This window comes from Microchirus variegatus, assembly GCF_963457635.1.
Source record: "Microchirus variegatus genome assembly, chromosome: 14".
In the NCBI taxonomy this organism is placed as follows: domain Eukaryota; kingdom Metazoa; phylum Chordata; class Actinopteri; order Pleuronectiformes; family Soleidae; genus Microchirus; species Microchirus variegatus.
The window spans coordinates 476,408-500,934 of NC_139815.1; the positions used below are offsets into that span (position 1 = coordinate 476,408).

The following is a 24,527-nucleotide window of genomic DNA, read 5'->3' on the forward strand; positions in this document are numbered from 1 at the left end:
GGAACAAACAGTGAGATGTTTGATTCACAGTGAAGACAAATTTAAAAAAAAAAGGTTTAAAGGGTTCATCAGTTCACAATCACTCACTCACAAAACCTGAGTCACTCCTGCCAAGTCAATAAAAAAATTGTAGCTTCAGCTACAACAGAAAATCCTGATTATTAATAATCCTCAAACTGATGATCGTGACATGGTCGTTACCATAGTTACAAAAACACTGATGATGTTATGATGAGGTGAGTTCATGGTCTGACACTGCAGTTCTGTGTGGTGCCTTCAGGGACAGCTGTGTCTACACCCGTCGTCCGCTGTGTCACCGAGTGTTGTGTCGTCATCCACTTTACCATTGCCCGTTGTGTCATCGTCCGCTGTGTTGTGTCGTCGTCTGCTGTTTTGTGTCGTTGTCCACTGTGCCATCGTAGGCTGTGTCGTCAAGCCCAGTGTTGTGTTGTCGTCTGTTGTGTTGTCGCTCGGTTGTGTCGTTGTGCGCTGTACCACCTACCAAGTAAAGGTACTGTTCTCGGTGGAAAGGCGAGCCTGACAAAGGACTTTACCATTCCAAACCAGACCGTACCATGATGGAAACACAGCATGATCTCAACTGTTCCTCTGTCAGGTGGAGGTACAGCATCACCAGCATCCTGGAGGTCCATGTGCGGCGCTACAGTCGCATGTGGTCCTGGTGCAACATCAGACGGCACCGAGAGAACCTGAAGGCCTACAAGAGTGTCTACAAGACCAGACTGCTGAGTCAGAGCAAGACCAGCCAGGATACGGAGCAACACATCCAGGTTCTGCTGAGTCATCAGCCTTTAAACAGTTGGAGACATTTTGTTTTTGTCTGATCTGCTGACTCTGACCTCTCTTCTGTCCAGGATCTGGAGAAAGTTATGGACGTGTTCAACATCACGTTGGCCCGACAGCAGGCCCACATGGAGGTAAAGGTTACGCAGGTGCTCTGACACAGGAACCTCTTTATCTGCTGGACATTTCATCATGTGACTGTGCTCCTCATCCAGGTGGTCCGGTCAGGACAGAAGGTGGTGGGAAAGAAAGCAGCAGGTGCACAGAAGCAGGCAGGAGCAGGAGGAGGGTTCTTCAGCAGCTGGTTTGGGAAGAAGGCCAAGAAGGAGGAGCAGAAGCAGGAGGAGAGCAAGGAGATGCAGAGTAACTATTTGATCTGAAAAGTGTTTTGTTTTGTTTTGTTAATAAGTGACAATAAATCCATGTCCTGTCATCTTCAGGTTCAAGTCTGGATGAACTCATGACCCCTGAGGAGAAGGAGAAACTCTACACTGCCATTGGCTACAGCGGCAGCTCCCATAACCTGGCTCTGCCTAAACAGGTAGACATCATCTAACCACTCCTGAGACATTTTTTTCTGTGGAGCCACCTTCAGGACAGTCCTAACACTGTGTGTGTTTCAGTACGTGGCTGTGGTCGTCACCTTCCAGCTGTTACAGACGTCAGTGACGGTCAGAGAGAAGCCAGACGTCCCAGAGATCCTTAAGATCCAGATGATTGACCTCAGCACCAAAATCTCACAGAGACCCGGAGCTCAGGCCTTCAGGTGAGTGTCTAGTCACACAGAGTTCAGCCTCCAGAGTCTGATGACCATCACATGGTCACTCAACCGAACCTCTCTGTGGTTCTGCAGGGTCGAGGTCGCGCTGGTTCACTGGTTTGTTACGGGTTTGCAGCAGCAGGGGGCGGTACCCTCGCTCATCGCCTCAGTCGGAGACGCGTCGTCTTCTCTGCTCAGCGTCGTGTTTGAGGTCAACCCGGAGGAAAGCCATGCTGACCAGCTGCTCAGAGTCCACTCGCAACCTGTGGAGATCATTTACGATGCGGTAAAACCTGGATCTGACCTCGGAACAGAGCTTTACTGTTTGTACCTCTGCAGTTCTGGTTCTGATCTCATGTGTGAACGTCCTTCTTTGTCCCGTTAGCTGACTGTGAACAGTGTGGTGGACTTCTTTAAGACGGGAAAAGGTGTGGACCTGGAGGTCCTGACCTCTGCCACCCTGTCCAAACTGGAGGAGATCAAAGAGAAGACAGCCACAGGTCAGTTTGATTGACACATCATGTGACCACCACCATCAACACACACACAATACACCAGCTGTTACAATGGTAACAGCATTAAACCTCTTCTTCCCTGACTCTCTTTTTGGAGTCCCTGCTCGAAAATGACATGCCCAAACTAAATAGAGTAAATCTCTGCAGTTACAAGCTCTGTGTGGATTATCTTTCCACCAGAGGTGTAAGTTTCACTGTAGATGCCACTGTGTCAGAGTAAATGTACATGGAACACAGCATTACTGAAGGATTTTTTTTTCTCGCCTAAAATTTTTTTGCATTTTAAAGCAAATATCACCTGGTCTCTACAGGTCTGTCCCACGTCATCGAGACCAGAAAGGTCCTGGACCTGAGGATAGACCTGAAGCCGTCCTACATGCTTCTTCCAAAGTCAGGTTTTTACAGCAGCACGTGTGAACTGATGATCATCGACTTTGGCAGCCTCCAGGTCAGTTTGTGCTCACAGTCTAACTACATTTATATATGATGCCCCGCCCCCTTTTTTCTGCTCACGAAAAAAAATGCAGATGATGAAACCTTTAAAACCACATTTGTCGTCATGGTGACGTGTTCGTGTTTTGTGTCTGTGTGTGTGTGTGTGTAGTTGAACAGTGTGGAGCAGAGCAGTCTCCCGTCTTCTTCCTTGTCCTCGTCCTCTCTGGAGCAGATCATGGATCGAGCCTATGAGAGATACAATGTAGAGCTGAGACGAGTCCAGGTCCTTTTCAGCAAGTCGGGTACACACACACACACACTCGCACACATTTCCTCACAACTGTACCACATCTACACACAACTACACAACTGCAAGTCTTAAACTTCCTCACGTGACTCATCTCCAGGTGAGACATGGAAGTCTGCTCGTCTTCAGGCTTCTTCAGTCCAGCACATTCTCCAGCCCATGGACTTTACTGTCCACCTGGCCAAGTGCATGGTGGACAAGGACACAAGGATGTCCAGGTACGTCTCTCATCTGCCGCTGACTCACCTGCTGACTCACCTGCTGACTCACCTGCTGACTCACCTGTTGATTAACCTTGGCTTCTTGTTTTGTTTTTTTTTCAGGTTCAAAGTGTCTGGTGAGCTTCCTCTGCTGCACATCAAGATTTCTGACCAGAAGATCCAGAACGTCCTGGAGCTGGTCAACAGCATCCCCCTGCCCAACATGGACTCCTCCCCCTCCACCCCCACAGAGAAGGTACACTTAGTGTAGTCCAGCGTCCCTGCAGCAGCTTCCATACTCTCATGAAGACCATCAGGGATTATCTGGGGCCGGGGTTAAAGGGTCACAAGTGATATTTAGGCAGTGATGTTTGAGGAGTGACCTTTGAACTGCGTTCACCTCCACAGGTGCTGTCATTGGCAGAGGCCAGACCGCGAACGCTCGGCCTCACCCCCGCCCTCCTGGAAGCCATGGAAACAGGTCAGTGCTAACGGTCATTCTGATTGTTCTTTTGTTTTTTTATTTAAAGTCAAGATGATATGGTGTTTCTCTCAGACTCTGATGAAGACACGAGCGGGAAGTCGATGGATGAAGATCACCAGCGCTCGGCGCAGGAGGAGCTCACTGACCTTCACTTCAAGTTTGAAGTCAAAGAGGTCAGCGTGTTCACTATGTCACGCTCGTCATGTGGCACTCGTAATCCGTGTGTCACTGAGGAATATTGAGGGAGTGTGGTGTTGCGTTCAGGTGCTGTTGGAGCTGACGCGGCAGGTGGAGCAGGAGAAGACCTTCCTGTCCTTCAGCATCTGTCAGCTTGGCGCTGAAGGGAAGAGGCGGAGCTTTGACCTGAGCGTCACGTCGTACCTGCGTGGAGTCACACTGGACTACTGTGGAGGTCAGAGGTCCAGAGTCTATGGGACACAAGGCGTTTCCATGACGACTGACCGGGGGAAGACGCGTGTGACGTCATGTTTGCGTGACTCCCGATTGCTAAAATGAGACTCTAAAGTAACGCTAAACTTTAAAAACAGGTACGCTGGTTATTTGTAGCGATGCTCAACAGTTCAACTGTAGTCGCGCTAAAGGAGCTAAAGGAGCTAACTGGTAAACTGTGCCTGGACTCCAGTGCCGCGGCACGTAAACGGGACGTCACGCGTGTCTTTTTCCGGTCAGTCTTCATGGAAACGCGCCATACGTTGACGCCGTTAACACATTAACGTGCCCAGCACTAATTATATGAAATCAAATGTCTTGATTCGACGTGTGTTTCAGACGACAGGACTCGTCCACTCCACCTCATCAGCTCGTCACAGCAGCAGAGCTCCAACCTGCTGAAGGTGGAGTTTATCAAGGTGAGCACTGACCACGCCCCCACCTGTTCACCTGTCAGGATCAGTGATGTCACACAGTGATATGTGTGTGTGTGTGTGTGTGTGTTGTCCTGCAGGCTGACCCCAGTGGACCAAGCTTTCACACACTCTTTGACAACACGGAACAAACACTGAAGGTAGGCAATGGTTTCCATGGCAACATTCCCACAGCAAGAGCTGCTCGTGTGCTCTACAGCTGCCTCGTGTGGTCACTTTGTGTCACTGAGGTCAATCTGAACAAAGGATTTCAAACATTGTCATGTTAATATCACTGATTTTGTTATTGATTTAAAATTATTTTTTTCAGCCATGTTTTCACTGAGCTTGAGCTTCTACAGACTGGTTCTCAGCAGAAGGGGGCGCTCACAGCGCTGAACTGAATTTTTTGATGTTTGTTCTCTGTGAATAACTTCAACGTCCGTTGTTAAATGTCGTTGTTGTTTACCTGGTTCCAGGTGGAGTTTTCCTCTCTGGACTTCCTCCTTCACACCAAAGCGCTTCTGTCCACCATCAGCTTCCTGAACAGCGCTCTGCCACCGCAGCTCACCGCCGCCCGAAACCGAGATGTGAAAAAGCAGGTGGAAAAGACGGGACGGGGCCGGACAGGTGAGTCGCCGAGCACCGGCTGAGTTCCTCCAGGTGTGTGCGATCATCTCTCTGTGATAGGAAGTGATTTTTTTTTTTTTCGTCTCCACAGTGTCTAAAGGCTTCAGAGACGGTGGCATCTTCAGCTTCAAGCTGTTTGCCATGTTGGGTTGTTTCCACGTGGAAGTGTGCGACGACCGGCGCAGCATCGCCGACATCAGAGTCCAGGGTACGAACGTACAAACCTGCAGGTGAGAGACGCGCAGTGTTAAGAAGCGTCACCTCTGTGTCACTGTCGCCCCCTGCAGGAATCGATGCATCCGTGCTGATGCAGGCGAAGGAGACCGAGGTGTTTGCTCGTCTCAGAGACATCGTGGTCACAGACGTAAACCCCGGAACCGTCCACAGGAAGGTGCGAGGATCGTGGAACTCTTGGAAGTATTGATTAGCTGTTCTGTGTTATTGATGAGTCGTGTGACGTGTGTCCCAGGCCGTGTCCATCATGGGCGAGGAAGTTTTCAGCTTCAAACTGTCCTTGTTTCCTGGGGCGACGGAGGGCAGCGGCTACAGTGACGTGTCAAAGGTGGACGGGAAGGTGACTCTGCGTCTGGGCTGCATACGCATCGTTTACCTGCACAAGTTCCTGATGTCGCTGCTGGTTAGAAAATCTCTTTCATTCTTGTTATTTACATCCAGTATGTTGTTGTATTTGTATGATGTTATAAACATAAACAGCTGACGTGGCCATACATTCTGATGATAATGATAATAACTGAGAAAATGAAGCTAAATAGAACATAAAATCACAATATTAATAATAATAATGTAGGTTTTGAACATTATGAATTAATGAATCTGTTGTAACGAACAATCCCATGATGCACTGCTCCACCTGACTTTTACATGAGTTTATTTTGAAAGACGGTCTTTATTGTGAAGTGCTTGTGCGTGGTCACTTCCTGTGTCTCATGTCTCCTGTCTTGTTGATGTCTCCTGTTCTTCCAGGCTTCTTTTAGCTTTCACTGTACGTCTGTTGACGAGGTACAGCTCACATCGTCCAAACACCTGCTTCAGCTTCACTGCACATTCATCTGGTCCAACCTGGTCCTGGTCTAATCAGGCCCTGGTTTTAACACTGGTCCTGGTCTAACCTGATCTTTGTTTAACTAGATCCCGGTTTTAACACTGGTCCTGGTCTAATCAGATCCTTGTTTTATCACTGGTCCTGGTCTAACCTGATCCTTGTTTAACCAGGCCTTCGTTTTAACACTGGTCCTGGTTTTATCACCAGTCCTGGTTTTAACACTGGTCCTGGTCTAACCTGATCCTTCGGTAACCAGGTCCTGGTTTTAACAGGCATTGGTTTAAGCAGACTCACAGAGATCAGGTTTTAGAGACTCAGCAGTGAATCAAAAGATTCATGAACGTAAAGACGCCTCCGTTTTTTCAGATCAGTATCATCACAGACGATGCATTCAATGAACCTATGTTTTCACTTTGATCAAAGTGTCGATCGTTCTATAAAAGTATGGATACTTTACGATACATATACAGTTTCGCTCATTAGGACACAGAACGTTTACTCACACTTTCTTACTTTCCTACTATACAGATGATTCTCTTTTTACGTGAATCAGAAAACTAAATAATTGACCAGATGGTCGAAGGTCGACACAGATATTGTGATATCATAGATATTGTTAAACCGTCTCACAGGAGACTCGGAGTCTGAATACACTCTGTGCTCTTGTCTCCACCCGTCCGGGACTGTGACAGCCTCGAAACAAACGCCCTGAACATTGACAGTGTGCGAAGGAAAAGATGAGGGAATGCTCTTCACTTTCACCTCCTCTTCCACATGTGCTTTGCATCTCACAGCTGCCATCATTAACCCCTCCCCCTTCCACACACGGCCACACCCCCATCAGTCACATGACCTCTGCCTGTGTTAACTCTCACCTGGAAAATTATTTGAATTTGGTGAACATTCATTCTTGTCTCGTGAAAAACCTGATGTTTAAACTCAAGACCCGTTACATTATTTACATAATTACTCATTTACAGAGTCAAAATTATTATTTTTTAAATTATTTATTTATTTATTATTTAAGTTTAATTCTACGATATCTACATATATATATATCTTCTTCATGTCTTTATCTCACTGATAGACAGACTTTTCCAACAGTAAAGTTTGTAAACCACTCACTCTCCCACACCAAAGTCCTTAGAGAAAGACAGTGATTTTAACATCACAGCACACAGGAGTTGTTGATCCACTGTTGCCTCCATCACTAAGTTCAAATGTCTTATTTTGTCACTTCAGTGTTTGAAATCCTTTGTTCAGATTGACCTCAGTGACACAAAGTGACCACACGAGGCAGCAGTAGACCAGCAGCTCCTCCTGTCTGGCTCCTGTGTCTCCACAAGCTAAAATCACTGATTTTCTTTATGGACTTTGGTGTGGGAGAGTGAGTGGTTTCCAAAAGTAATTTTCCTGTTGGAAAAGTCTGTGACATATGATAAATTGACCTCATTAGGGTCAATGAAGTTCACATTTAAACCTGATCTATCCCTTTAAATGAAGGTTTATCAGTGAAGGTGAATGAGACAGGAATGAAGCTGAACCGTCCATCCAGACAGTCAACGCCTCACATCCTGTTGATCATGTGACACTGTTTGTCTTCTCAATGTTGACTGTTTGTTTGTTCGTCCCTCAGATGTTTGTGGACAACTTCCAGACAGCTAAAGAGGCTCTGAGCGCCGCCACAGTTCAGGCGGCAGAGAAGGCAGCGTCCAGCGTCCGAGACTTTGCTCAGAAGAGTTTCCGTCTGTCCCTGGACATCAAGCTGAAGGCTCCGCTCATCATTATCCCGCAGTCGCCCACCTCCCAGAATGCACTGGTGATGGACCTTGGTCTCATCACGGTGGAGAACAGCTTCTCACTGCTGCCCTCTGATGGTTTCTCTGTACAGCCAGTGGTGGAGAAGATGGACGTGAGGCTAACACAGCTCAAACTCTCCAGGTATCTACGAGAAACACCCGAGCAGACGTGACCTGTGACAAACCAGGAGCCTCTGATTATTAGATCTGAGTGTCTTCAGTTTGTGGTCTCAGATCAACCCGAAGCTGCTGCTGACTATTAGTAATCATGCTGGTTTGGGTTACACATCGACTCCCACTTCTCTGAAATCATAGTTTGTGCTGACAGACAGATCTACTGTCCGTCTGAGGACAGATTGTCTGAGGACAGATTGTCTGAGGGCAGAAGGTCTGGGAACAGAGGGTGTCTTTGCTGTACTGTTGCACTTTGTATTATTAATATTTCACATAAATGACTTCAGTACTTATTTATTTGAAAGAACCACTAGGGGTGCTGCATCTTTTCCTCATGATTTACTGTGTAATGATCCCACTGAAGATTCTTGTTTTTCTTCTGTGATGTTTCTGGCGTAAATATAGTGTCCATGCGCTTTTTTTTTTTCTTTTTAAAGCAGCTTCTAACATTTAACGCAATAGTTGAGTGAATTGTTCTCATTAAGTTCAGGATGCGTGTTAGCCAGTTAGCCACATTAGCATTAGCAGCTACATTTCTGACGCGTGTGGACTGACCAGTGTTTTTTTTCAGAATCTGCCTGAATTCAGACTCAGCTTCTCAGCGCGACATTGAGATCCTTCAGCCAATCAGCTTCGAGCTGCTCGTCACCAGAAACCTGGCTGCTTCCTGGTTCACCAAGATCCCTGGAGTCCAGGTCCAGGGAGTCCTGCGTTCACTCAATGTACGTTCAGAGACGGTGGCTGCGTGAGCGTCATGTGACTGAGCCGTTACAAACGTAACAAAGTGTTTGTTTGTTTAGATGAGTCTGGGTGAAGAAGATCTCGGGGTGTTGATGAAGATCCTGGTGGAGAACATCTCTGAGGGAAGTAAAGAGCACAACATGGACGTGAAGAGACAGGTGTCCACAGGTGAGCTCGCTCAGAGAGCATCATGGGAAATGTGACGAATCATGTGCTCACATACACAAACGGGTGTGACTTTCTTCAATGACTCCTGTCTCTCCAGAAAAGGCAGAGCTTACTGAGCAGCAGGTGCAGGCCGTGTCACTGCAGGCGGGATCAGCTGTGACTCCGCCCACCAACGGGGGTGTGACAGAAAATACGGTCAATGTCCTGCTGAACTTTGAAATCAAAGAGGTGAGTAAAGATGAATAAATGAATGAGAGGACACGAGGAGGAGACTCACCTGGTCTTCATGTGTCCTCATGGACTCTGTCCCTTGTTGTCCAGGTGGTGTTGACCCTGAAGAAGCCCAGAGACCAGAGTGACTCGTCCTTCCTTGTCCTCCATGCGTCTCAGCTGGGCATTGACACCAAAGTCAGGAAGTACGACATGTGCGCGACCACGTACATCAAGAAGATCACCATGACCTGTCTGGAGTTCAAAGGTCAGACTCTCAATCATTGTGTCTTTTCTCTTCACCTTTGGTTCAAATGTTCATTTGGACTCTGGGATGTCACTGTTCAGATTTGCTTGGCCAAAGTTTTCTCTTGAGTGTTGGTCAGAGGAGGAAGTGTCCACTGGGTGGTGCTCCTGTAGAGTGAGTCATGTCCTGTGTTTTCAGACCGGAGTGGACAACCTCTGTGTCTCATCAGCTCGTCTGTGGAGTCTGGAGCCGACCTGCTCAAAGTGCAGTATTTCAAGGTGATGACATCACTTTCTGTCGCATGATACGTGTTCACTAACACAGGTGTGCATCGACAATCAACTTCCTGTATGTGTGTGTTTCCTCAGGCTGACCGCGCTGCACCAAACTTCTCCAGCACCTATAAGAACACAGAGCAGATGATGAACGTGAGAAACACACACACACACACATTCTTGTACTTGCCGCATACTGAGGACCAGCATTTCCACTTTATAAATCAACACAATTACAAATATCTACTTCATGAATGACATCTATAAAGAACTACTGGGACCTTATCGCAATAAATATCGTACCATAGAGACTGTCAAAATATCGTAATAAATATCGTACCATAGAGACTCTGAGGACCTTAGTTAAAAACAGACTATAGAATGTTTACGACCTAAGGAATTGATTTCAGTGAAAACAAAGTGAGGACCGACCAAAATGTCCTCACTTTGTAAAAATGACCTCACTTTGTTGGTTAAAAACCCTCAATGGTCCCCAGTATGCCACAAGTACAGGAGCACACACACACACACACACACACACACACACACACACACACAGGACCTGGTTCTAATGGATCAGAACCTCACATGTCACTCACCGTCTCTCTGTGTCTCAGGTGACCTTCACCTCTCTCGACGTCATGCTCCACACGGAGGCGCTGCTCTCTGCCATCAACTTCCTGTCAGCTGCCCTGACCTCTGACCATGTGACCATGGACAGAGAGGTCAGACCAAAGACAGAGGAGAGGACAACGTCCAACAAGTCCAGTCAGTGCACATACACACACACACACACACACACACACACACATTAAGCACAAGTTTAATTTGTGTGTGTGTGTGTGTGTGTTTTCAGCTGCCATCGTGTCACCCGTGGACACCGAGGTCATCGACCTGAAGATCATGATGACACTCGGAGCCTTCAACGTCCTGGTGTGTGACCAGAGCTCCAACATGGCCGACATCAAGATCCAGGGTCAGAACCAGAACCGTTGACCTGCAGTACCGTCCTTCATGGTTCTGATGTGACGTCGTTAACGTTCTGTGTCGTGTCCTGCAGGTATTCAAGGATCTTTGCTGATGCAGGGACCACAGACGCACCTGTCTGCCTGTCTCCGCGATGTCGTCGTCCTCAACGTGGATCCGAAAACCGTCCACAAGAAGGTCGGTCCCCGCAGAGAGGAAACGCAACTGTGTGACGCACACGGTGACCTCTGACCCCCCCCTCTCTCTCCTACAGGCCATCTCCATCGTGGGAGACGAGGTGTTCAGCTTCACCATGAGTTTGACCCCGAAGGCCACGGACGGCGCCGGTTACACCGACACGTCCAAGACTGACGGCAGAGTGAAGCTGAACGTGGGCTGTGTCCAGGTGGTCTACCTGCACAAGTTCTTCATGTCTCTGATGGTGAGTTTCACTCTGAGCTTCTCATTTGACGCAGTCTTTTTATATATATTATACCAAGAACCAGCTGATAAAATATCAATATCATCATCACTGATTTAAATGACTAAACTTTGTTTGTTCGTCCCTCAGATGTTTGTGGACAACTTCCAGGCGGCTAAAGAGGCTCTGAGCGCCGCCACAGTTCAGGCGGCAGAGAAGGCAGCGTCCAGCGTCCGAGACTTTGCTCAGAAGAGTTTCCGTCTGTCCCTGGACATCAAGCTGAAGGCTCCGCTCATCATCATCCCGCAGTCGTCCACCTCCCAGAATGCACTGGTGATGGACCTGGGTCTGATCACGGTGGGGAACAGCTTCTCGCTACTGTCGGCGGACGGGTGTCCACTGCCCGCCGTCATCGACGACATGGACGTGCAGCTGACGCAGCTCAAACTGTCCAGGTGAGTGAGACGTCAGAGACACCTGCAGGCGCCACAGAGAGACTCGTGTGTGATGTGGTATACGTTGATGTTTGTTGTTTTTGTCCAGGACAAACACTGACACTGACACTCTGAGCTCAGAGCTGCTGGAGCCCGTCAACCTTCACCTGAAAGTCAGGAGGAACCTGGCTGCTGCCTGGTACAAGAAGATGGCTGCTGTGGAGGTGGACGGAGATCTGAAGCCTATGAAGGTGAGAGGAGGAGGAGGAGGAGACATGAAACCACCGCTGTTTCAGATTTCATGTTTTCTTTCACTGATACTTTCATTCATTAGTGACTAAATAAAATAATAGTTTGATTTAAGATGTGTGATGTAGCTTCATCTTCTGCTTCTGTGCGCCCTCTGCTGGTGGTTAATCAAACACCAGTTAATAATTCACTTCTGTATAGAGTTTTTCTGTAAATGAAGTTATGAAGTGATGGCTATGAGTCAAACTTTCTTCTTCTTCTTCTGTTAACGTCCAGTCGTCATGTGACCCTCCTCAGGTACAGTCCTCTGTGTGTCTGTAGTCATGTGACCAGTCACAGCCTCTGTAGACGTCGGGACGTAGGACTGAGTTAGAACAGCGCCCTCTATGGTGACACACCAGTTCACAGCTGTGCCTCACTGTGTGTGTGTGTGTGTGTGTGTGTGTGTGTGTGTGTGCGCGCCTGCAGGTGGCGCTGAGTCAGGAGGACCTGAAGGTTCTGCTCCGGATCCTGATGGAGAATCTGGGCGAGGCCAGCAGTCTGGACCACAGCGCCCCCAAACGGGAGGAGGCCAGCGTGCGGGTCCGGGCTGTAGGGGGCGCTCCGACAGGTCAGAGCTGAGAATAATGACTTGATTAGAACTCTGAAGGTCAAAGGTCACTGTGTATTATCTGAAGGACACTTCCTCTCTGTCCGTGTCCACAGATGACGTACTGAAGACGAGTGTGAGCAGCAGCGAAGATGGATCTCTGGAGTCGGTCAACTTCAGGTTCAACGTGGAGTCTCTGGCTCTGGTTCTGTTCAGCAGCAGTGACCCGACACAGGTCAGTGACAGAGACCCAACCTGGTTCAGGTTTTCCCGGTGGCTCTGACCAGACCTGGTTCTGACCGTTTGATGTTGTGGTCCCTGCAGCCACTCCACCTGCAGCACCAGCAGAACCTCAGACTGGGGGAGTTGACGCTGCAGCAGCTGAAGACATCGGGCAGGATCCTGAGCGCAGGAGACATGGAGGTTACCACGGTTCTGACCGACTGCACACTGGACGACCTGAGGACTGGCATGGACAGGGTGACCTCGCGGTGAGTCATGTGACCTCGCGGTGAGTCATGTGACCTCGTGGTGAGTAACGTATCCTCAGACTTGTGTGTGTGTGTGTGTGTGTAGGATGGTGGGCCGCAGAGACCAGCACAGCTCTGAGTCGATGATTGATGTGACGTATCGTCAGAGCAGCGGTCAGAGGGAGGTCGTGTCCGTCCTCCACAAGCTCTACGTGTGCGCCAGCGTCGAGTTCCTCATGGCCGTCGCAGACTTCTTCCTGCAGGCTCTGCCGCCCAGTTTAGCCCCGCCCACCGCCTCAGTGCCCGGCGACAGACTGCAACTGCGACAAACCGCTGAACCTCGGACTGACGCCAAGACCGGTAAGACCCAGAGGCAGTAGGGGGGGCGTGGCATGTTGATCAGAAATGATTGACCAGAATCGAACCCTTTCGTCTTCCCCCAGCGCCCGCGCTCAAGACGCGTCTGCGGGCGGTGGTGGTGGACCCTGAGGTGGTGTTTGTGGCCAACTTGATGAAAGCGGACGCCCCCGCGCTGGTGGCATCGTTTCAGTGTGACGTCACTGTGCAGTCTGAAGATGACGGGACGCACAACATGAGGGCCAACCTGAGGGAACTCAAAGTCCTCGCATGTCCCTTTATCCGAGACCAGGAGAGCAGAGCTGTCACCACGGTGAGGTCGCATGACTCAGCAGGTCAGCACATGAATCAGCAGGGTCACATGGTTTTACTCATCAGTTTGACTCTGTCCATCAGGTGTTGAAACCCTGCTCAGTCGCCTTGGAAACCAGAACTCACCCCAACCAACCGCTGAGCGGCTCAGTGACGGTGGAGGACGTCATCGTCAAGGTTTGTTTGTTGATCCATTGACTGATTGTTTACGAATGAATGAATCAGTGACGTCCTCTACGGCACTCTTTGTCCTGCAGATCTCTCCGTTCATCCTCAACACGGTGATGACCATCACTGCCGCCATGACACCAAAGCAGCCTGACCAGCAGAGTCCAGACGCCGCTGGTGTCTCTGACCTGTGGTCAGTCATGAACATCTTTGAATGTAACTACTGGTTCCTGGGAGTGGACCAGGCCACGGAGGTCACCGAGACCTTCAGAGAGCAGGATGGACGCAACCAGGGCGAGAACTTCACCGCCGAGGTTAAGGTAACGAGACTCCTGACGTGTCTGAGAGAGACACGTTCTCCAGAGAACAGGTTCTCCACACAGAACATGGTCCTGATGATCAGGTGGGTTTTGCTTTGTTCAGGTGGTGCAGGTCACACTGGAGTCTGGTCTGGGTCATCAGACCGTCCCACTGCTGCTGGCTGAGTCCTCGTTCACTGGAACTGCCAAAAACTGGTCATCTCTGCTGCAGCTGAGCGCCAACATGACATTGGAGGTAAGACCCGTTAACTCACACCTGAACCTGAACTTGAAGCCAAAGCATTCCATGCCCAGAGAGAAAATCCGTGATTTGAGCTCGCAGGGACACAGGAGCTGCTGGTCTACTGCTGCCTCGTGTGGTCACTTTGTGTCACTGAGGTCAATCTGAACAAAGGATTTCATTGTGTGCGTGAAAGCAAGCGTACGCTGTCTTTTTGTGCGTACGCACGGTTTATACTGATGACAACAGCATGTGTTCAGATGGAGATGATGTCATGACGCCACCTGTTGTACATGCAGGTGAACTACTTCAATGAGGTCCATGCAGTGTGGGAGCCGCTGATCGAACGAGTGGACGGTGGAAGTCGAAGGTGGAACCTGGAGCTCGAGGTCGAACGCGCTTCTCTTGTTTAACATTTAAATGTCTAAAGTTCATTACTTGTGACATCACTCACACGAGCAGCTCTCTAATGATGGCGATGATGAAGATGGTTTGTCTCTGTCCCTGCAGATGAAGAACAACCCGCTCCAGGACAAGAGTCCAGTTCACGGAGACGAGTTTGTGATTCTTCCTGAACCTCGGACGTTGATCAACATCTGCTCCAAAGACACCATGAACATCACCGTGTCTCAGTACAGCCTCAGCGTCTTCCACAACCTCGCCAAGGTATAAACCCTTACCCTTATCACTATCACAGCTTTGTGCAGCTTTATACCCACATGTATAAAACATACACATTATTTCAAAGTCATGTAGAAATATCGATGAGATTTTGTCTTTGTTGTGATCAGGCGTTTTCTGAAGGAACAGCCTCCACCTTCAACTACTCTCTGAAAGAAAAAGCTCCGTTCACCATCAGGAACTCTCTGGGAATCCCGCTCATCGTGCAGCACAGTGTCAACCTCAGACTGGTGGGGGCGCAGTCGCCGGGTAAACTCCACGAGCTGGCGGTGGATCAGAGTGTGGACCTGGAGCACTCAGCGCTGGAGCGGTCGTCGCGGGGGAAACTGTCGGCGCTGCAGCGTCAGGAGAGCTGCCTGTTCAACCTCACCATTGGTCAGAGTCTCCTCCTGTCCTCAGCTCTCACTGCTGTCCCTGTGTCCCCCCCTGTGTCCCCCCCTGTGTCTCACCATGTGTTTGTGTCAATCACCACAGTTCCCTCTGGATACAGTGAGATCTCAAACATCGCCATGGACAAACCCGGGCGCCGCCTCTACAACATCCGTGGGCCAATGCTGCAGGAGGCAGTGTCTGTGCTGCTGCAGGTCGACGCCTCCGAGGGAAACAAGGTCATCACGGTCCGCTCTCCACTGCAGGTCAGAGGGCGTCGGGACTCTTTAAAGGCACAGTTCAGGGAGGATTTAAGGACCGGTTTCTCTGTCTCTTATGTGAATTGCTCAGTTACGAGATTTTTTAGAGCAAAACTGAACTTCTTCAGTCTGACCTAGAGCATCTTTTTCAGTCTGATCTTGAATTTCTTCACTGGCTGCTGCTTCATTTATAGAAGAGATCTTGTGATTTTAAATTCATGAATGATCTCCCTCTGCCTTACCCTGGATTTCCACCGGACGCATTACAGCCGCCGCACGTCAGCGGCGCGGTCGCCGTTGCAAATAGCCTCAATTCTAATCAGTGAGAGCATTTCCACTGGTTGCGCTGCTGAACGTCTCAGCAGCGTCGTAGAAGCGGCTCGCTGAGTCGCAGCGCTTTCGATAGGTAGCAGTTCTATTTTTGCCGTTGCCGCTGCTGAACTGCGTAAAATTTCAACCAGACAGGAAGTACGACACTCAAAGTTCGAGATTATCGCATTATCTTCCGTGAATACCACTGGCTCCCAAGGCACCGCGCTGCTGCTGTAGCGCGCCCAGTGGGGATTGACGCTGGGCAGAGGTCAAAGCAGAACCGTGCCGCTGACGTGCCGCGGCTGTAACGCGTCCAGTGGAAATCCGGGGTTAGAGCTTAGATCTTAGCCTTACCTAATTTGTCAGGTCAACTTCTACTAAATGTCCTGAGGTCAAGGGTGAAACAGTCCGAGACATTAGAACAGGTTTTTTTCTGACCTTTGTGACCTGAGATGTTTTAAGGCTTTTAAAGAATTTCACATGAATTAATATCACAGTAGCACAGTGATACTTGTCAAGTTTGATGGAACGACCTTCAGTAGCTCATACAACCACACCAATAAAACCCTAAACTGTCCCTTTAATCTTTTGTCATAGATAAAGAATCACTTCTCAGTGCCGTTCGTTGTCCTAAAGTACTGTCCCACGTCCAGGAGTCTGCAGAGCGTGGGACAGGCCGAGCCCGAGCGAGAGTTCCACGTCACCTTGGAAACGTACAGGTATCATCACGCAGCATCTCTGACCTTCAGTCCAGCAGAGACCAGAGTCTCACAGCAGCTGTTCTTCTCCATCTGTTCTCCAGGTGTCAGCTGTTTGTGCGTCCGGCAGGTCCGCTGGACGGTCAGTACGCTCCGTCGGCCACCTGCGTGTCCTGGAAGGAGCAGGTTCACCACAGCTCCGAGGTACGTTCTGTCCTGCAGTGTCCTGCGACGGACAGCAGCCTCCTGCCGCTGATGGTCAGCACGCTGGCCGTGCCTGACGCCCTGCGACACATCTCCAACCACGGAGAAGAAGACTGGGACCCCGCCTACATCCTTCACCTGCACCCGATGGTCACGCTGCGCAACCTTCTGCCCTATGCAGTCCGCTACATGATGGAGGTAAAAAATAATGTAATAAATGTAATAATAATAATAATATGATAATAAATAAATGTCAACAAATCGTAAACATGGACGTAAAAAGTCTAAAATGCAGAAGAGAAACAGACAAAGAAAAGTAAGTAAAAATAAGTTTTAAAGCATTTGTCAACTATTCAATTTGATTGTTTCTTAAAGTTTTCTTTGCTCCATAAACCAAAAAACTATTCAAAGTGAATCATTTTGGTTTGTGGACAAAAACGAGGTCTGATCTACATTTTAACGACGAGTCAAACGACTAATTTTTTCAATAATATATAGTGTAAACATTGTCTCTGTATCTTTAAAATGTTAAAAATACTCTTGAAATACTCAATGTCATGGAATTGCGTAATACGTTAACATTGACACCGTTAACATGCCCAGCACTACTGATCTAATCTGGTCTGGTCTGTGTTCCAGAGCTCTGCAGACTCTTACGACCTTCAGGAAGGAAGTACGTCAGACCTGGTGAACGCTCGAGTCTCTGGTGAGATCCTGTCGTTGGTTCTGATGAGGTACCAGGGCCGGGACTGGCACGGACACCTGCGCCTCAAACAGGAAATGCCCGAGTTCTTCTCCGTGTGTCTCACCTGCGACACGGACACCAGCATGACGGTGGACGTGAGCGTCCACGTGGCGAGGAGGACCAGCCACCTGCTGGTGTCGCTCTTCAGTCCGTACTGGATCATCAACAAGACGTCGCGAGTGCTGCAGTACCGAGCCGAGGACGTCAGCGTCAAGCATCCGGCGGATCATCTGGACATCATCCTCTTCTCCTTCAGGAAGAAAACGCTCTTCAGCAAAAACAAGGTGAGACTCAGCCCTGCTCCTCAGAGGAGGAACCTTCAGCCACGACTCAGGTCTTGTTGTTGTGTATGATGGTCTTGTTGTTGTTTACTGCAGATCCAGTTGTGCGTCTCCACCAGCTCTTGGTCTGATGGTTTCTCTCTGGACACTGTGGGAAGTTACGGCTGCGTTCGCTGTCCTGCAAACAACATGGACTTTCTGGTAATAAAGTAACAAATTCGTTCTTCTTCCTCTTCTTCTTCCAGCTTCTCCCTTTAGGGGGCGCCACAGCTCCATCTTGTGTCCTCTTCTGTTAAACCTGCTGTCCTCATGAACATTCTCTGTGGTCTTCCTCTTGTCCTCTATCTTCACCGTCCTTAATCCAACTGCATCACTGTCCCTCCTCTGCACATGTCCACACATGTCAACCTTCACTCTCTGACTTCATGTCCAAACCCTGGACTATATGCTCGTTCCAAATCCTGTCCATCCTGGTCAACAAAATCTCAGCGTCTTCAGCTCTGACGTCTCCAGCTCCTAAATCAAGTGGGCGTGTCTCTGTCACTCAGGTGGGAGTGAGTATCCAGATGAGCAGCTTTAACCTGACGAGGATCGTCACCATGAGTCCTTTCTACACGCTGGTCAACAAGTCCTCGTTTGAGCTGGAGGTGGGAGAAGTCAGCAGCCACTCAGCCACCAGGTGGCACTACATCCCCTCCACTGAGGTGAGTGTGACAACCGTCCAATCAGCTAACATCATTATTCTCTTGTTGTTTCGTGAAAACAGTTTTGTTGCTGTTGTCACAACGTTATTCTCTTGTTGTTGCAGTGCGCCCCCCTGTGGCCAGAGAACAGCTCGGGGAAGTTGTGCGTGCGTGTGGTCGGTTCTGACTCCACCTCTAAGTTGTTCTTCTTCAACAGTCAGGACAATGGCACACTGCTGAAGCTGGACATGGTCAGTGCGTCTGCTCGACCAATCGCAGCCCCTCGTTCCTGCTCAGCTCTTACACCTGTTTGTTTGTTTGTGTGTTTGTTTTTCAGTGTGGTGGGATCATCTTGGAGGTCAACATCTCCGATCACTCCACCGTCATCAGCTTCACTGACTATTATGACGGAGCCGCTCCCGCCCTGTTGGTTAACCACACCCCCTGGATCACCGTCAGCTACAGACAGAGGTCAGAGGTCACATGTTTTTTATACTTTGCTCTGGAGAATTTAAGAAAAACTAACATGAAGTTTAAACGTTGTTTTTCGTGTCTCGGTCAGCGGCTCGGTTGTGGTTCATGAGCTGAAGCCGGGTCAGGCTCGGCGGTTTGTGTGGGACGACCCGACATGTGTCCGAACACTGAACTGGAGCTGCAAGGATCAGAGTGGAGATCTGGACCTGATGAAGGTCACTCACTCATCACTGTTCTGTCTGTAAACAGCTGCGGGGACATGAAGACAAACAACAGTTTACGGAGTTTAGCCTCCATAACATCTCTATCGGTTTAAGGCGACGATATCTACGTCACATTTTCACGTCTTTATCAGACTTTTCCAACAGGAAATTGAAGTTTATAAACCAGTACACACATCCACTTCAGTGTTCTGAAATGTGTCACTGAGGTCCAGATTGACCTCAGTGACACAAAGTGACCACACGAGGCAGCAGTATCAGCTAAAATCACTGATCTCGTCCACAAGAATAGAGCCCTGAGGAACTCCACAGTTAATTAGTCTCATGTTTAGTAAGATGAATGACTTTCTTTCCATGAACTGTAGTTAGCTGTGTGTTACTCATTTATAATGAGCTTCTTGGGCATCTGACAGAACTAGAGATGTTTGTTTGTTTTAACTCGCAGCTCTCGCACTCATGTTCTTTCTGTCTTTGTCTTTCTGTCTCTACTGACACCATCTCTGTCCAGGATGAGGTTGGTCAGTTCTCCTACGAAAGCTTGTCTCAGATCCATTGGGTCTCTTTTCTGGACGGACGTCAGCGAGTGGTGATGTTTACAGAGGACGTCGCCGTGGTGACAAAAGCCCGTCAGGCTGAGGAGCTGGAACAGTTTGAACAGGAAGTGAAAGTGTCTCTACAAAACCTCGGACTGTCACTGGTCAACAACAGCAACCGACAGGAGATCGCTTACGTCGGCATCACCAGGTAAACATCTGTAAACATCGGTAAACATCATTAGGCATTGGTAAACATAGTTAAATACCAGGTAAACATTGATAAACAGAGTTTGATTGATAATCAGTTTCCTTTCTCGGAGTAGATCAACTCAGAGTTCAGGGTTAGACTCAGACTTTGTTGAACCTGCTTTGTCTCTGTGTCACAGCTCAGGTGTCGTGTGGGAGATGAAACCAAAGAACCGTTGGAAGCCGTTCAGTCAGAAGAACATCAACCTTCTGGAGAAAACCTACCAGGCTCAGCTGAGCGGGAAGACGGCAGGGGGCTGGGTCAAACTGGAGACTAACCTGGAGGTCAGAGGTCACGTACATGTCCACAGATGGTGTATGAATGTCCTGACGTCCTGACTGAGACTGTGTGATGTCACCTGTTGTCAGGTGAACCTCAGCGGAGCCACCATGATGATGCGTCAGCCATTTTCCTGCCAGGTGAGAAGGAACTTCCTGTCAGGGATCCAGGTGGAATTTAAACAGTCACAACATCAACGCAGTCTGAGAGCTCAGCTGCACTGGCTGCAGGTAAACACACACACCTGAACACACACCTGAACACACACACACACACACTCGGCTGTCAGATTAACGTCTTTCACGTATTCAGGTGGACAACCAGCTCCCTGGCGCCATCTTCCCCATCGTCTTCCATCCAGTTCCTCCACCAAAGTCTATCGCGCTAGATTCAGGTGAGTCATGTGAGGCTCCGCCCCCTTTTCCTCTGATTTCACAAACCGTAATGAATGCTAGCTAGCTAATGTTAGCTCATATCTGCTGATGTCACGGTCAGTGTCGCTTAGTGTGGCTCCTCCCTCATTTTGACCTGTTACTGAACCAGAACCAAGTTCATCAACATGAACCAACTAAACCTCGTTAGTGTGAGGAAGATTTTGAGTGAGCTAAGTGGGCGGGGCTTATCTACAGGTCACTTATCAGCTGACATGGTCCTGGAATTCTTTTTTTTCTCCAGAGCCAAAGCCGTTCATAGACGTGTCCATCATCACCAGGTTCAACCAGCACAGCAGCGTCATGCAGGTCAAGTGAGTATCACCCTGATGACTCAGCACATTTTCACACGTCCAGTCTGTCAATCTGTACATGATGACTCTGCAACTTTTCATCTGTCAATCTGTATGTGATGACTCTGCAACTTTTCATCTGTCAATATGTATGTGATGACTCGGCAGATTTTTGTCTGTCAATCTGTACGTGATGACTCGGCAACTTTCATCTGTAAACGTGTTTGTGCTTCTTCAGGTACTTCATGGCTCTGGTTCAGGAGATGGCGGTGAAGCTCGATCAGGGTTTCCTGGGAGCCATCTTGGCTCTGTTGGCGCCCCCTGCAGACTCTCATACTGACAGACAAAAGGTAGAGAAGATGATGATGGTGAAGATGAATATGGTGGTGATGGTGATGACTATGTGCTGCTTGTGTTTCAGTGTCAGCTCATAGACAAAGATATGCAGCTGTTGCAGACTGAGCTGATGGAGGCGTCGCTCAGTGACACGTCAGGACTGAGCTTCTTTGAACATTTCCACATTTCACCCATCAAGGTGCTGACACACACACACACACAGACACACACACACAGCTTCATCTCGTTGTTCTTGTTTCAGCTTCATCTCGTTGTTGTTGTTGTTGTTGTTGTTGTTGTTTATGTTTCAGCTTCATCTCAGTCTGTCTCTGGGCTCCAGTGGTGAAGACTCGGCTCAGGAAACAGCAGCTGTTCAGTCTTTGAATCTTCTGCTGAAAAGTATCGGGGCGACACTCACGGACGTCGACGACATCATCTTTAAGTGAGAAACTGGCTGTTTCAGTGTTCTGTGCTTGTGTTCAGAGAAGACAGTTTGTACAAGTTAAATGCTGATGTCATCAAGTCACGTGAGTCGTTATGTCGCAGTAATGTCGCAACCTTCTTTTTGTCTCTGACAGACTCGCGTTCTTCGAGGTGAAGTATCAGTTTTATCGCAGAGAGAAGCTGATGTGGGCGGTGATTCGACACTACAGTGAACAGGTGAAACCTTCCTGCCTGTTTTTGTCTTTGTTACTCCAGTGTGTGATTGACAGGTTGAACTACCAATCACAATCGTCATTTTTGATAAATGAATTTAGCTATAACTACAGAGGAGAGAAAATCTGAAAAGTTAATAGAGTTCATTAACATAGTTAGTTAGTCGTGTTGATTCTCCAGGTTCAAGAAGTCAAGTCTCTGAAAATGACTGTCATTTTTAAATCAAAGATAAATGTGAAATATCATGGTGTTGGTTTTTATGATGCTACAGACTCATTTTAAAACTCTGATGTCAAACATGTTTTTACACGCCTGCAGTTCCTGAGGCAGATGTACGTCCTGGTTCTGGGTCTGGACGTCTTAGGAAACCCATTTGGACTGATCCGAGGTCTGTCTGAGGGCGTGGAGGCCTTCTTCTACGAACCTATTCAGGTAACGTATACGTCAAACGTCTGACATTACAAGATTAAAATTATACAAAATTCTCTGCAACCATAGATAATTTGTTTGTGTTTGTTTGTGTTTGTCAGGGTGCTGTTCAGGGTCCTGAAGAGTTTGCTGAAGGTTTTGCGATCGGCGTCCGCAGTCTATTGGGTCACACTGTTGGTAACAAGCATTTTATTGTTCTTTTCTGAACAGATGATATAATACTCATTGAACATCAGTCAGTGACTGAGTCACTTCCTGTATTAACCATGGATGTATTATATGAACTGGATAAGCTCCGCCCCTTTGCTTCCGTTCATTCCTATGAAGCTGTTCACCCAGCACATATGCCAAAAAAGTTTTGGACTTCTGCGTTTATTTCCAGGTTATGGACCCATAGAGCATGTGCAGTAGTGTCACTACCATATACAGATCTATAAAAGCCTGTGTCTATGTCTCCAGGTGTCTGTGGACACTTTTACACGCGTCTCTTTTACTATTGCGGTCAATGGGAAAATTGCTTTTGGGCTCCATGGGATTTTCTGTGGCAGTACCCACAGTGGCCACCATGTAAAAATTGTCTTCAAGGCAGAGGGGGCGGAGCTCTATCCAGTTCATATTATACATCCATGGTATTAACTGAGTCACTTCCTGCACTAACTGAGTCACTTCCTGTATTAACTAAGTCACTTCCTGTAGTAACTGAGTCACTGGATGACTCACTTCCTGTAGTGGCTGAGTCATTTCCTGTAGTAACAGAGTCGTCCAGTGACTCAGCATCAGTGGAGTAAAAATTACAAACTTTAGGGGGGTTTTGTGGACGTCTATTATTTGCACGGTGTTGTCGGCTGACTTGTCTGACTGTTGTGGTCCTGCAGGTGGCGCTGCGGGTATGGTGTCCAAGATCACAGGCTCGGTGGGTAAAGGTCTGGCCGCCATCACCATGGATAAAGAGTATCAACAGAAGCGTCGGGAGGAGATGAACCGACCGCCCAGAGACTTTGGTGAGAGTTTGGCTAAAGGAGGAAAAGGACTGTTGAAGGTACGAGGCTGACTCTGTCCACTCTACATTACTGTGATCTGATTGGCTGAAGCTCAGACTCTGATGCTTTCTCTGCAGGGCGTTGTGGGCGGAGTCACAGGCATCGTCACTAAACCCATGGAAGGTAAATGTTTGTCTGTGGAAAGAGGGTGAAGGAAACTGCAGTTTGTAAACCACTCACTCTCACACACCAAAGTCCATAGAGAAAATTATTTTAGCTCACAGGGACACAGGAGCTGCTGGTCTACTGCTGCCTCGTGTGGTCACTTTGTGTCACTAAGGATTTCAAACACTGAAGTGACAAAATAAGACATTTGAACTTAGTGATGGAGGCAACAGTGGATCAACATCTCCTGTGTGCTGTGATGTTAAAATCACTGATTTTCTCTATGGACTTTGGTGTGGGAGAGTGAGTAACCTCATACAACCACACACAGAAAACCTGAACTGTCCCTTTAATGCACTCGCGTGTGCATGTGTGTGTAGGTGCTAAGAAGGAGGGAGCTGCTGGTTTCTTCAAAGGCATCGGTAAAGGTCTGGTGGGCGTGGTCGCACGGCCGACAGGCGGCATCGTGGACATGGCGAGCAGCACGTTCCAGGGAATCCAGAGGTAGAAAAGACGCAGCAGGCGGTGACTTTGTTTACTTTTGTTTACTTTTCACTGTGGAGCTTTATTTGTTTGTGTGTTTTTGTAAACGTTTGTTATTGTTGTCACTAATTTTTCCACGTTTCCTGTTTTTGTTTTCTGTCTCTCGTTTGTCGTGTTTGTCGTGTGAGTATTAAACGTGTTGAAGCTGAGCTCCTTGATGGTGATGATGATGATGATGATGATGTAAATAGTGATGATGAAGAAGAAGAGGCGGAGCTTAGCTTTAACAGCAGCACGTTGTGTTTGCATGTGATTGTGTCGCAGCAGCCGCACGGTAAGTCTGTGCATCGTGTCTTCATCCACCGCCATCGTCATCAGCTGACTCATGACATCACTCTAACTCTGCTACCAGCCCCGCCCCTCTGTAAGCCCCGCCCCCAGCCCCGCCCCACCCCCAGCCTGTGAGTCAGCGAGTGTCAGTGAACGCATCACGTGATCCAATCAGCCGTGTGCGACGGTTCCAACGCGATTGTCACCTGATCAGAACCGGTCACGCAGAGCACTTTTTTTATGCGTTGCCAC

At 48.5% G+C, this 24,527-nt stretch overlaps 1 protein-coding gene across 1 annotated transcript in view; it reads left to right on the plus strand.

The window, feature by feature from the left end:
• The window catches only part of vps13c (vacuolar protein sorting 13 homolog C), a 35,443-nt gene that overhangs the window by 7,369 nt on the left and 3,547 nt on the right, over positions 1-24,527 (plus strand). The window contains exons 13-79 of the mRNA XM_083901149.1: positions 617-791; positions 876-938; positions 1,020-1,167; positions 1,245-1,345; positions 1,428-1,570; positions 1,658-1,850; positions 1,950-2,064; positions 2,391-2,527; positions 2,684-2,816; positions 2,922-3,039; positions 3,145-3,277; positions 3,430-3,502; positions 3,578-3,678; positions 3,770-3,917; positions 4,295-4,374; positions 4,470-4,529; positions 4,848-4,998; positions 5,090-5,206; positions 5,286-5,389; positions 5,468-5,635; positions 7,698-8,002; positions 8,606-8,756; positions 8,835-8,943; positions 9,041-9,171; positions 9,265-9,421; positions 9,599-9,678; positions 9,769-9,828; positions 10,293-10,443; positions 10,532-10,651; positions 10,736-10,839; positions 10,916-11,083; positions 11,213-11,517; positions 11,606-11,747; positions 12,214-12,355; positions 12,451-12,569; positions 12,659-12,825; positions 12,911-13,164; positions 13,248-13,474; positions 13,558-13,650; positions 13,731-13,961; positions 14,065-14,196; positions 14,481-14,570; positions 14,692-14,847; positions 14,973-15,237; positions 15,337-15,497; positions 16,401-16,522; positions 16,606-16,903; positions 17,345-17,734; positions 17,828-17,932; positions 18,280-18,435; positions 18,540-18,665; positions 18,752-18,885; positions 18,977-19,103; positions 19,618-19,853; positions 20,032-20,176; positions 20,261-20,401; positions 20,484-20,565; positions 20,847-20,916; positions 21,134-21,245; positions 21,317-21,430; positions 21,543-21,673; positions 21,810-21,891; positions 22,207-22,320; positions 22,419-22,494; positions 23,193-23,356; positions 23,435-23,480; positions 23,843-23,966. Coding sequence (XP_083757275.1) covers positions 617-791; positions 876-938; positions 1,020-1,167; positions 1,245-1,345; positions 1,428-1,570; positions 1,658-1,850; positions 1,950-2,064; positions 2,391-2,527; positions 2,684-2,816; positions 2,922-3,039; positions 3,145-3,277; positions 3,430-3,502; positions 3,578-3,678; positions 3,770-3,917; positions 4,295-4,374; positions 4,470-4,529; positions 4,848-4,998; positions 5,090-5,206; positions 5,286-5,389; positions 5,468-5,635; positions 7,698-8,002; positions 8,606-8,756; positions 8,835-8,943; positions 9,041-9,171; positions 9,265-9,421; positions 9,599-9,678; positions 9,769-9,828; positions 10,293-10,443; positions 10,532-10,651; positions 10,736-10,839; positions 10,916-11,083; positions 11,213-11,517; positions 11,606-11,747; positions 12,214-12,355; positions 12,451-12,569; positions 12,659-12,825; positions 12,911-13,164; positions 13,248-13,474; positions 13,558-13,650; positions 13,731-13,961; positions 14,065-14,196; positions 14,481-14,570; positions 14,692-14,847; positions 14,973-15,237; positions 15,337-15,497; positions 16,401-16,522; positions 16,606-16,903; positions 17,345-17,734; positions 17,828-17,932; positions 18,280-18,435; positions 18,540-18,665; positions 18,752-18,885; positions 18,977-19,103; positions 19,618-19,853; positions 20,032-20,176; positions 20,261-20,401; positions 20,484-20,565; positions 20,847-20,916; positions 21,134-21,245; positions 21,317-21,430; positions 21,543-21,673; positions 21,810-21,891; positions 22,207-22,320; positions 22,419-22,494; positions 23,193-23,356; positions 23,435-23,480; positions 23,843-23,966 — 9,576 coding nt within the window. The remainder of the gene's footprint in view (positions 1-616; positions 792-875; positions 939-1,019; positions 1,168-1,244; positions 1,346-1,427; positions 1,571-1,657; positions 1,851-1,949; positions 2,065-2,390; positions 2,528-2,683; positions 2,817-2,921; positions 3,040-3,144; positions 3,278-3,429; positions 3,503-3,577; positions 3,679-3,769; positions 3,918-4,294; positions 4,375-4,469; positions 4,530-4,847; positions 4,999-5,089; positions 5,207-5,285; positions 5,390-5,467; positions 5,636-7,697; positions 8,003-8,605; positions 8,757-8,834; positions 8,944-9,040; positions 9,172-9,264; positions 9,422-9,598; positions 9,679-9,768; positions 9,829-10,292; positions 10,444-10,531; positions 10,652-10,735; positions 10,840-10,915; positions 11,084-11,212; positions 11,518-11,605; positions 11,748-12,213; positions 12,356-12,450; positions 12,570-12,658; positions 12,826-12,910; positions 13,165-13,247; positions 13,475-13,557; positions 13,651-13,730; positions 13,962-14,064; positions 14,197-14,480; positions 14,571-14,691; positions 14,848-14,972; positions 15,238-15,336; positions 15,498-16,400; positions 16,523-16,605; positions 16,904-17,344; positions 17,735-17,827; positions 17,933-18,279; positions 18,436-18,539; positions 18,666-18,751; positions 18,886-18,976; positions 19,104-19,617; positions 19,854-20,031; positions 20,177-20,260; positions 20,402-20,483; positions 20,566-20,846; positions 20,917-21,133; positions 21,246-21,316; positions 21,431-21,542; positions 21,674-21,809; positions 21,892-22,206; positions 22,321-22,418; positions 22,495-23,192; positions 23,357-23,434; positions 23,481-23,842; positions 23,967-24,527) is intronic.